The 12,615-nt window shown below is 50.4% G+C and overlaps 1 protein-coding gene across 1 annotated transcript in view; it reads left to right on the top strand.

Moving 5' to 3' along the window:
• The window catches only part of LOC132388295 (coiled-coil domain-containing protein 170-like), a 105,573-nt gene that overhangs the window by 80,965 nt on the left and 11,993 nt on the right, over positions 1-12,615 (top strand). The window contains exon 9 of the mRNA XM_059960637.1: positions 5,762-5,962. Within this exon, the coding sequence (XP_059816620.1) occupies positions 5,762-5,962 (201 nt within the window). The remainder of the gene's footprint in view (positions 1-5,761; positions 5,963-12,615) is intronic.

Here is a 12,615-nt window from a genome sequence, read left to right as displayed (position 1 = left end):
TCTGACCAGGGCCCCCAATTCATCTCTCCAGTTTGGAGATCTTTTTGTCAAGCCCTTGGAGCCTCAGTAAGTCTGTCGTCTGGCTTTCATCCACAGATGAACAGGAAAACAGAGTGAGCTAACCAGGATTTGGAAGCAGCACTGTGCTGCGTAACTTAACTGCCTGGAGCACCCATCTTGCTTGGGTAGAGTACGCCCACAACTCCTTGGTCAGCACTATCACTGGAATGTCTCCCTTTGAATGCTCCCTCGGTTACCAACCCCGCTGTTCTCCACTCATGAAGATGACATTGCTGTGCCTTCTGTTCAGGCCCATCTCCGCCGGTGCTGCAAGATCTGGAAAGATACACGTGTGGCCCTGCTCCACTCAGCCGACCGCAACTGGAGGATTGCCGATCACTATTGGATTCCTGCATCTGATTATCAGCCTGGGCAGAAGGTTTGGCTCTCTTCTAATGACATCTCCCTCAAGAACGAGCCCAGGAAACTCGCCCCTCGCTTCCTGGGACCATTCGAGATTGAGAGTATTATCAACCCCTGGGTGGTCCAACTCAAACTACCCAAATCTATGCATATCCATCCTACATTCCATGTTTCCCAATTGAAGCAGGTATCGGTCAGCCCTTTATGCCCTCCAGCCAAACCCCCCTCCGCCCGCCGGAGTCAGTGATGACCACCCAGCATACATCGTCCGTCCAAGGCAGGGTCCTCCAGTACCTGGTTGATTGGGAGGGATACAGCCTGGAGGAACACTCCTTCATTCTGGACCCTTTCCTCATCCATGATTTCCATTGGGACCATTCGGATAAGCCTGGTGGATCGCCTGGAGGCTCCCATTGTGGGGGGGGGGGCGGTACTGTTATGGTCCCGATAGTTTATTCCCTATCTTGCTCCTAATTTTCTTTGATTATGCCATTAATTAATTAATTAAGATTGTTAATTTCCCTATTGTTTCCTATTCTCCTTGATGGCACATCTGGTTTCCATCAAGAACTCAGTATAAGAACCCTGACATCACAGCCACTAGTCGCCAGTTCGTTGGTCTTTTTTCCTGTGAGTAAACTACGTTTCCTGATCACTTAGAACCGTTTGTTCTAAGTTCAACTCCAGTTTCAAGGTTTACCTATGAGACTCTGTTTCTCTAAGTCAAGGCTCAGTGTCAAGTCTCTGAGTCAAAACTCCATGTCAAGGTTCCATATCAGGGCTCTATGTCAAGATCCATCCTGTTTGCTGTTGGGCGTTTACGCCCGTGTAAACATTCAAACTCAATCTCCATGCCTGTGTCCTGCACTTGGGTTCACTTCAGTCACTCATTGTAACAATATTTCCATCAATAAGTTAATAAAATATATTTCAAAAAATGTATATAGTGGGCAGCACAGGTAAACAATAAACAGTCCAATGTCCCTGCAGGCTTCAAGGCAGCCACTCTCGTTCCAGTGCCCAAGTAAGTGATGATAAATGGCTTAAACAATTACCCCTGTTAGCTGGGCTGCACAATCTCTCAGCACCTGACCAGCCCCATGGTTTTGTATGGGTTTACCCTAGATAGGATGCTCTTCACCTTGGCTGCGGCCAGACAGGGTGCCTGTTCCTTAGGGGGAGAGGAGGCTTTCCTCGATGTCACATCACTCATTGTGTCTAAACATGCATAGAAGGCACTCATCCTATTGGGAAGGGGGGGTGTTGCTGTCGTTGATGTACAGGGTGGACATGTAGTCCGTTCTGGTTTACACATCTTGCTACATGCACTGCGTGTCCTTGGAGTCACAAGGGTGTCTGTGGATTTCTGTGTGTATCACGCTTTGCCTCCCTGATGCACCAGAGATCGCAGCTCTTGCCAGCCTTAGAGTCATCCTGTCTCCAGATCACAAGGCAGTGTCCTGATCCCTAAGCAGTGCACAAACCTTTGTGATGGTTGAGCGAAGACATTATAGAAATGTTTAAAATTATGAGTGAGATGATAAGGTGGATGATAACAGTCTTTTCCCAAGGGTAAGGGAGACCAGAACTGGGGTGAGGGGAGCCTGAGTGATAACTTTTTCATGCAGAAGGTTTATCTAGGTTTCCAAGAGACATTTGACAAGATGCCACAGAGAAGATCAACACATCATTTTAAAGCCCAGGATAGAGTCATACAGTACATCACAGATCCAGGCCCTGCAGCCCACCTAGTCTGTGCTGAATATGTTCTAGTCAGTGGAAAATGCCTGCTTGCATTTGCCCTATCCATACCCCTCATAATTTTGAATATCTCTATCAAATTGCCCCCCATTCTCCTGCATTCTAGGGAATAAAATTCTAACCTATTCAAACTTTGCCTATAAACCAGATCCTCAAGTCTGGGCAACATCCTTGTAGGTGACCAGAACTGCACACAATATTCCAAACTCAGCCTCTCCAAATCTTATACAACTTCAATGTAACACGGGTTAGTAAACTGCGGGCATGCGCCGTTGGTGCTCAAAGCATAGCAAAACTTGTGGGCTTCTGCCAACACATCCTCGGACTCTGCTGGTCATTAACACAAATGCCGCATTTCACTGCATGTTTTGATTTACACGTAACAAGTAAAGCTAATGTTCCGATCTTTAGGTCGTGGTACTTTGGTCTTTATTGCAAAGGAGTTAGAGTTTAGAAACTGGGAGGTTTGCTTCCAATAGTATTTGGTGTTGGTGTGGTCAGACCAGTTTTGGGACCCTTATCTATAATTATTGGAGTTCCGGTTAGATGGTGGCATGCTCAGACACAGCAACCTATCTGAGTCCAAACAAATGTGCAATCATTCGTACTTTATGTCTTTTTTGTGAGTGCAAGGCACTGTTAGATATTAAGGGCATCAAATATGGCAGGTCCACCTCACTTAATTATAGTTGAACTTGGACTAAATGGAGGCAGTACAAAGGAAATCCATTAGTCACGTTCCTGGGATGAGAGGGTTTTTCCCAGGGAAGAAATGGCTAATACAAAAGGCATAATTTGAAGGTGATGGAAGGAAAATATAGTCCAGCATTTGCCTGGTTCTGTGCTGTAGTGCTCTGGTATTCTATGACTGTCTGGTGGTGGGGGGTGGATGTCAGAGGTGGTTTTAAATGGAGAATGGTGAGTGTGGATGATGGTAGAGGCAAGTGCATTAGGGGTATTTAAGAGTCTCATAGATAGGCATATTGTTGTTTCTTTCCGGGCCTTGTGGTGCTTCGGGTGACAACCTTGCCTTTTCTCTAGCATTTATCTGTTTTTTCTATGAGGGCAAATTGCTAGCTGGATGCTCAACCCAGCACGGATGGAAATCATGCAAGGAGCCGGCCGGAATTGAACCCAAGACCACTTGCCTTGAAGTCCGGTGTTAATGCCACTATACCGTGGGCCGGCTAGATAAATATGGATGACAGAAAAATGAAGGGCTATGTTGTGGGGAAGGGTTAGACTGATTTTGGAGTCAGTTAAAAGGGATGGCATAAGACAGTGGGCCGATAGATCTGTACTGTGCTGTACCATTCTGTGTTCTGTACTTATGTCCCATGCCTGTACACATGCTGGTGGTCTCAGTAAAATGCAATAAAAAAAAGAAACTGTTATACAGCTTCAAAATCATCTAATGCATGACAAGTGTGAGTCACCAAGGTCCTTCAACAAATCCAGGCTAAGCCCACCATCCTCAGCACCAATGCAGAATGGCTTTATGAATTGCTCATTACGAGGCAGGACACTTAAGCCATTTTTACGTTGGAGCAGACCTAACAACAACTGACTCTGGTGATGTTATACCAGATTATAAGTTGACACACCACATAGTTCTGCTGCCCAGTCAGAATTCAAGCAGGGACACACACACAAAGGTACAGAGAGAACAGAGTGTCTCTACTGCAGTGAATTATAGGCTGGAATTCAATCAAATCAGCCAGTACTGAAGAGAGGAGAGTTTACACTGAGAATAAGAGACAGCTGAGAATCAGATCTTTTCAATTTGTTTCTGGATCTGGCTGTCACTAGCTTGGGCAACATCTATTACCCAGCCCTGGAACATAGAACAAAGAGTACAGCGCAGTCCAGGCCTTTCGGGCCACAGTGTTGTACTGACTTTTTAACCTACTCTAAGATCAATCTAGCTCCTTCCTCCCACGTAAACCTCCACTCTTCTGTCATCCATGTGCCTTTCTAAGGGTCTGTTAAATGTCTCCAATGTATCTGCCTCTACCTCCTCCCCGTATGTTCCAAGCACCCACCACTCTCTGTGTTTAAAAAAACCTACCTCTGAAATTCATAGTATTCTTCCTTACAAACAAGTTATGCTCCTGGTATTAGCTATAGCTATTGCTGACCTGGGAAAAAATCTCTGGCTGTTCACTCTATCTATCCCTCTTATCACCTTGTACACCTCTATCAAGACATCTCTCATTCTCCTTTGTTCCATTGATAAAAGCCTTAGCTCGCTCAATCTTTCCTTATAAGACATGATCTCTAATCCAGGCAGCATCCTGGTAAATCTCTTCTGCACCCTCTCTAAACATTCCACATCCTTTCTATAAAGAGGTTACCAGAATCGAACACCATATTCCAAGGGCGGTCTAATCAGTATTTTACGGAGCTGCAACATTAGCTTGTGGCTCGAGCTCAATCCCTGGACTAATGAAGTCCAAAGTACAATATCATATGCCTTTTTAACCACCCTATCAACTTGTGCAGCAACTTTGAGGAATCTCTGGGCACAGACCCCAAGATCCCTCTGTTCCCCCACACTGCTAAGAATCCTGCCATTAACCCTGTGAACTGCCTTCAAATCCCAAAGTGTATCACTTCATACTATTCCCGATTCAATTCCATCTGCCACTTCTCAGTCCAGCTCTGCATCTTGTAAATGTTCCATTGGAACTTATGACAACCTTCTACACTATCCAAAGCATTACCAGCCTTTACGTCATCTGCAAACTTACTTACCCAGCCTTCTATTTGTCCTTGAGAAGGTGTCTGTGAGCTGTCTTCTTGCAGTCTATCTACAAAGGTGCCCCTGCAATCCCATGGTGAGAGAGGTTCAGATTAATTCCCAGATGGCGAAGAATGAAATTGTTTTAGGCTGGGATCTAATCCATCTGTTTGGGGGGTGGTTTATATACTGAATAACAGATCCCCAGGAGTGGGTTACAGGCTGGAATCCAGTGCATGGTTTTAGAGATTTTATATATAGAATAACAGATCCCTGGTAGTGGGTTACATGCTGGGATTTAATCCAAGGGTTTGAAGGGTTTATACATAGAATAATGTATCCCTGGGAGTGAGTTACAGGCTGAGATCTAATTCATGGGTTCGAGTATTTATATATAGAATAAAAGATCCTCTGGAATGGGCTACAGGTTGCATTCCCCTCTGCAATCCAATTTCCAGATGGACTTTGAACCCATGAACACTACCTCATTACTATTTTATTTGTTTTTTGCACTGCTTATTTTAACTTAAATATTTAATAGACATATATAGACTTAATGTAACTTGGGTTTTTCGTTCTCTATATTTATTTATCATGTATTTCATTGTACTGCTGCCATCAAGTTAACAAACTTCACGACATATGCCAGTAATATTAAATCTGATTCTGGTCTGATCCAAGTGTTTGGGGTTTTTTGTATTGAATAATAGATCCCCAGGAGTGGGTTACTGTCTGGGATCTGATCCAGGGGTTCAGGTGTCGAGGCATTATTCCTGTGCTGTGTAGGGTGGGGGCTGGTGGGGATGTGTGCCTTTAACAGGTTGTTGTCTTTGGTAGAAAGTGACCAGCCTGGAGGAGGAGGTCACGAAGCTGAACAAGCAGGTGGTGAGTCAGAGCAAGCTGTACCATGAGGCAGTGCGCCGAGCTCGGAGAGCAGAGGAGCAGCTGAGCGATCGCGAAGAAGTGCTCAGCCACCTGGAAGGACAGCTTGCCGCCAAGAATCTGCTCAAGGATGGACATCAGTTTGAGAGACAGAGGGTGAGTGAGGCACACTTTCAGCAACACCCCTCCTACAATGTGACCCTCTCTCAGTACCACCCCTCACAGTGTGACCCTCCCTCAGTACCACCCCTCACAGTGTGACCCCACCTCAGTACCACCCCTCACAGTGTGACCCCACCTCAGTACCACCCCTCCCAGTGTGACCCCCCTCAGTACCACCCCTCACAGTGTGACCCTCCCTCAGTACCACCACTCCCAGTGTGACCCCACCTCAGTACCACCCCTCCCACAGTGTGACCCCACCTCAGTACCACCACTCCCAGTGTGACCCTCCCTCAGTACCACCCCTCACAGTGTGACCCTCCCTCAGTACCACCCCTCCCACAGTGTGACCCCACCTCAGTACCACCCCACCCACAGTGTGACCCCACCTCAGTACCACCCCTCCCAGTGTGACCCCACCTCAGTACCACCACTCTCACAGTGTGACCCCACCTCAGTACCACCCCTTCCCACAGTGTGACCCTCCCTCAGTACCACCACTCTCAGTGTGACCCCTCCCTCAGTACCACCCCTCCCAGTGTGACCCCACCTCAGTACCACCCCTCACAGTGTGACCCCACCTCAGTACCACCCCTCACAGTGTGACCCTCCCTCAGTACCACCCCTCCCACAGTGTGACCCTCCCTCAGTACCACCCCTCCCACAGTGTGACCCTCCCTCAGTACCACTCCTTCCCACAGTGTGACCCTCCCTCAGTACCACCCCTTCCCACAGTGTGACCCTCCCTCAGTAACACCCCTCCCACAGTGTGACTCTCCCTCAGTACCACCCCTCCCACAGTTTGACTCTCCCTCAGCAACACCCCTCCCACAGTGTGACCCTCCCTCAGTACCACCCCTTCCCACAGTGTGACCCCACCTCAGTACCACCACTCTCACAGTGTGACCCCACCTCAGTACCACCACTCCCACAGTGTGACCCCACCTCAGTACCACCCCTCACAGTGCGACCCCACCTCAGTACCACCACTCCCACAGTGTTACCTTCCCTCAGTACCACCCCTTCCCACAGTGTGACCCCTCCTCAGTACCACTCCTCCCACAGTGTGACCCCTCCTCAGTACCATCACTCTCACAGTGTGACCCTCCCACAGTACCATCACTCTCACAGTGTTACCCTCCCTCAGTTCCACCCCTTCCCACAGTGTGACCCCTCCTCAGTACCACCCCTCCCAGTGTGACCCCACCTCAGTACCACCCTTCCCACAGTGTAACCCTCCCTCAGTACCAACCCTCCCACAGTGTGACCCTCCCTCAGTACCACCACTCCCACAGTGTTACCTTCCCTCAGTACCACCCCTTCCCACAGTGTGACCCCTCCTCAGTACCACTCCTCCCACAGTGTGACCCCTCCTCAGTACCATCACTCTCACAGTGTGACCCTCCCTCAGTACCACCCTTCCCACAGTGTGACCCCTCCTCAGTACCACCCCTCCCAGTGTGACCCCACCTCAGTACCACCCTTCCCACAGTGTAACCCTCCCTCAGTACCACTCCTCCCACAGTGTGACCCCTCCTCAGTACCACCCCTCCCAGTGTGACCCCACCTCAGTACCACCCCTCCCACAGTGACCCTCCCTCAGTACCACCCCTCACAGTGTGACCCTCCCTCAGTACCACCACTCCCACAGTGTTACCTTCCCTCAGTACCACCCCTTCCCACAGTGTGACCCCTCCTCAGTACCACTCCTCCCATAGTGTGACCCCTCCTCAGTACCATCACTCTCACAGTGTGACCCTCCCTCAGTACCATCACTCTCACAGTGTTACCCTCCCTCAGTACCACCCCTTCCCACAGTGTGACCCCTCCTCAGTACCACCCCTCCCAGTGTGACCCCCCTCAGTACCACCCCTCACAGTGTGACCCTCCCTCAGTACCACCCCTCCCACAGTGTGACCCCACCTCAGTACCACCCCTCCCACAGTGTGACCCCACCTCAGTACCACCCCTCCCACAGTGTGACCCCACCTCAGTACCACCCCACCCACAGTGTGACCCCACCTCAGTACCACCCCTCCCAGTGTGACCCCACCTCAGTACCACCACTCTCACAGTGTGACCCCACCTCAGTACCACCCCTTCCCACAGTGTGACCCTCCCTCAGTACCACCACTCTCACAGTGTGACCCCTCCCTCAGTACCACCCCACCCACAGTGTGACCCCACCTCAGTACCACCCCTTCCCACAGTGTGACCCTCCCTCAGTACCACCACTCTCACAGTGTGACCCCTCCCTCAGTACCACTCCTCCCACAGTGTGACCCCACCTCAGTACCACCCCACCCACAGTGTGACCCCACCTCAGTACCACCCCTCCCAGTGTGACCCCACCTCAGTACCACCCCTCCCACAGTGTGACCCCACCTCAGTACCACCCCACCCACAGTGTGACCCCACCTCAGTACCACCCCTCCCAGTGTGACCCCACCTCAGTACCACCACTCTCACAGTGTGACCCCACCTCAGTACCACCCCTTCCCACAGTGTGACCCTCCCTCAGTACCACCACTCTCACAGTGTGACCCCTCCCTCAGTACCACCCCTCCCAGTGTGACCCCACCTCAGTACCACCCCTCACAGTGTGACCCCACCTCAGTACCACCCCTCACAGTGTGACCCTCCCTCAGTACCACCCCTCCCACAGTGTGACCCTCCCTCAGTACCACCCCTCCCACAGTGTGACCCTCCCTCAGTACCACTCCTTCCCACAGTGTGACCCTCCCTCAGTACCACTCCTTCCCACAGTGTGACCCTCCCTCAGTACCACTCCTTCCCACAGTGTGACCCCACCTCAGTACCACCACTCCCACAGTGTGACCCCACCTCAGTACCACCCCTCACAGTGCGACCCCACCTCAGTACCACTCCCACAGTGTTACCTTCCCTCAGTACCACCCCTTCCCACAGTGTGACCCCACCTCAGTACCACCACTCTCACAGTGTGACCCTCCCTCAGTACCACCCCTCCCACAGTGTGACCCCTCCTCAGTACCACCCCTCCCAGTGTGACCCCCCTCAGTACCACCCCTCACAGTGTGACCCTCCCTCAGTACCACCCCTCCCACAGTGTGACCCCACCTCAGTACCACCCCTCCCACAGTGTGACCCCACCTCAGTACCACCCCACCCACAGTGTGACCCCACCTCAGTACCACCCCTCCCAGTGTGACCCCACCTCAGTACCACCACTCTCACAGTGTGACCCCACCTCAGTACCACCCCTTCCCACAGTGTGACCCTCCTTCAGTACCACCACTCTCACAGTGTGACCCCTCCCTCAGTACCACCCCTCCCAGTGTGACCCCACCTCAGTACCACCCCTCACAGTGTGACCCCACCTCAGTACCACCCCTCACAGTGTGACCCTCCCTCAGTACCACCCCTCCCACAGTGTGACCCTCCCTCAGTACCACCCCTCCCACAGTGTGACCCTCCCTCAGTACCACTCCTTCCCACAGTGTGACCCTCCCTCAGTACCACTCCTTCCCACAGTGTGACCCTCCCTCAGTACCACTCCTTCCCACAGTGTGACCCCACCTCAGTACCACCACTCCCACAGTGTGACCCCTCCTCAGTACCACCCCTCTCCCAGTGTGACCCCACCTCAGTACCACCACTCACAGTGTGACCCCACCTCAGTACCACTCCCACAGTGTTACCTTCCCTCAGTACCACCCCTTCCCACAGTGTGACCCCTCCTCAGTACCACTCCTCCCACAGTGTGACCCCACCTCAGTACCACCACTCTCACAGTGTGACCCTCCCTCAGTACCACCCCTCCCACAGTGTGACTCCACTTCAGTACCACCCCTCCCACAGTGTGACTCCACTTCAGTACCACCCCTCCCACAGTGTGACCCTCCCTCAGTACCACTCCTCCCACAGTGTGACCCCTCCTCAGTACCACTCCTCCCACAGTGTGACCCCTCCTCAGTACCATCACTCTCACAGTGTGACCCTCCCTCAGTACCACCACTCCCACAGTGTGACCCTCCTCAGTACCACCCCTCCCAGTGTGACCCTCCCTCAGTACCACCCCTCCCACAGTGTGACCCCACCTCAGTACCACTCCCACAGTGTTACCTTCCCTCAGTACCACCCCTTCCCACAGTGTGACCCCTCCTCAGTACCACCCCTCCCAGTGTGACCCTCCCTCAGTACCACCCCTCCCACAGTGTGACTCCACTTCAGTACCACCCCTCACAGTGTGACCCCTCCTCAGTACCACTCCTCCCACAGTGTGACCCCTCCTCAGTACCACCCCTTCCCACAGTGTGACCCCTCCTCAGTACCACCCCTCCCACAGTGTGACCCCTCCTCAGTACCACCCCACCCACAGTGTTACCCCACCTCAGTACCACCCCTTTCACTATGCAGCGCACACTTATCTCGGCACAGGACTTGTCTCTGGATGTGACTGGAATTTGTGATCTTTTGAGTCTGCTTCAGGAAGCCAGCACAAACTAAAAGCCACCTTTCAGAATGAGTTCTGTGCAGCCCCAGGGATCCCTTAGGAAGAGATCTTGCTGGTGTGTAGGGAACGGATTTAGAGAGCCCTCCTTGGGAGGCATGGAAGTAGATCTCAGAGGGTAGAACTTCCTGCCTCATTCTTTTTCTGATTCTGAGGAGCATTGAGAGTTGAGTGATGAGGACCTCTGTCGAAAGACCAGCACAAGCACAGTGGACTGAATGGTCTTGCCCTGGATCACTCTGAATGTAGTTGCCATTGGAGAAGGTTGATTTTGTTGGCAGTGTTTTCGATACTTGCAGTGCACTCAGTGACTTTGACGAGAGCGTTGCCTCTCATCACCTCTGCCTTTTCGGTTGTTTATCTTTCCCTGAGATGAATTCAAGGAATATCAATTTGCACTGCTGTTTTTTTAAAAAAACTAGCTCACCTACTTGCTCATTTGCCATTTAATTTGCTTCAATGTAAACATGTCAGAGAGGATGTTGTTATGTAACACACTGCTTCTCAAAAGATCACTCAGCAGAAGAACATAAGAATTGAAAAAATATTCTCACTCAAGCAATCATTTAAAGTTTTGAATCAGCTTCTACTTCAGTGGAATCTTCTAGCATCATCCAATTTTCCTCAATTCCTTATAATGTGACCATAAGACATAGAAGCTGTTTGGCCTGTCTGGTCCTTTCCCCCACTTGATTGTGGCTAATTTATTATCCCTCTCAACCTCTCTCTCCTGCCTTCTTCCTTTGATGCCCATACTAATCTAGAATCTATCAACCTTTGCTTTAAATATCCCAATGACCTGGTCTTCACAGCTGTCTGCAGCAATGAATTCCATAGATTCACTACCCTCGGGCTGAGGAAATTCCTCAGTATCTCTGCTCTACAGGGATGTCCTTGTATTCTGAGGCGTAGCCCTCTGGTTCTGGACTCCTGCAGTATTGGAACCATCCTCTCCGTGTCCACGCTATCTAGACTTTTCAACATTCATTAGGTTTCAAAGAGATACCCCCCTTCATTTTTGTAAAATCCAGTGAGTACAGGACCAGAGCCATTCAGTGGTCCTCATACATTAACCATTTCTTTCCCGGGATCACTTTCATAAACCTCCTCTGGGTCCTCTCCAATGTCCGCTCATCCTTTGCTCAAAGTGCTCACAAAACTCCAAATGTGGTCTGACCTCATCATTCTAGTCCTCTTAAAATGAAAGCTCTGACAATCTATATCCCTCCATTTCCAGCACATTCATGTGCCTGTCTAACAGCCTCTTAAATGCCTCTGCCACCACCCCTAGCAGCACATTCCAAGCGCCCACCATTCTTTATGTAAAAAACCTGCCATGCACATCTCCTTTAGAATTCCCCCACTTAGCTTAAATGCATGCCCTCTATTGGTCATTTTGACTCTGCAAAATAGGAACCAGCTGTCTATTCTATCAGAGCTTCTCATAACCTTATCAACCTCTATTAGGTCTCCTTTCAGTCTCTGCCTCTTCAGTGGAAGCAATCCAATTCTATCCAACCTTTCCTTATAGCTCAAAACCTCTGATGCAGGCAGTGCGAGCTCTGTCAGCTACATCGAACAGTCCATGTTCATTGGAAATGCTCCCCTGCTCTTTCTGTGCTCAGCATGGGTGCGCTTCCTGCAATCTCCTGCTGGGCGCATCAATTTCATCAACTTTGCCTACAACTTCCACCCTGCCCTTAAATTTATTTGGCCCCTCTTGGACACCTCTCTTCTCTTTTTTGATCTCTCTCTCTCTCTCTCTCTCTCCATCTCTAGAGGCACATTTAATAGGTTTCAATGAGATCCCCCCTTCATATCTCTATGTTATCTCTTACAAACCTACGGACTCTCACAGCAATCTTGACTGTCCCACTTCCCACCCAGTCACTTGTGCCTGTGCTGTACCTATTCTCAGGATAAATCATTCTCTTTGAGAGCAGCATGTTGTGTGTTCTGCTCTGGATTCCCAGCATCTGCTGAATATCTTGTGTTTATGAGGCTGGTGAACCCATCCAAAACCACCACGTCCAGCCTCGCCTCCATGGTAGAGGCACCCACCACTCTGTATGTAGAAAACTTGACCCTCATATCTTTAAACTTTCCCTCTCTCACCTTAAATCTATGTCCTCAAGTATTTCACATTTCCACCTCA

Source organism: Hypanus sabinus, chromosome 2, assembly GCF_030144855.1.
Source record: "Hypanus sabinus isolate sHypSab1 chromosome 2, sHypSab1.hap1, whole genome shotgun sequence".
NCBI classification, from domain to species: Eukaryota; Metazoa; Chordata; class Chondrichthyes; order Myliobatiformes; family Dasyatidae; genus Hypanus; species Hypanus sabinus.
This window is presented reverse-complemented; position numbering and strand designations above follow the sequence as displayed.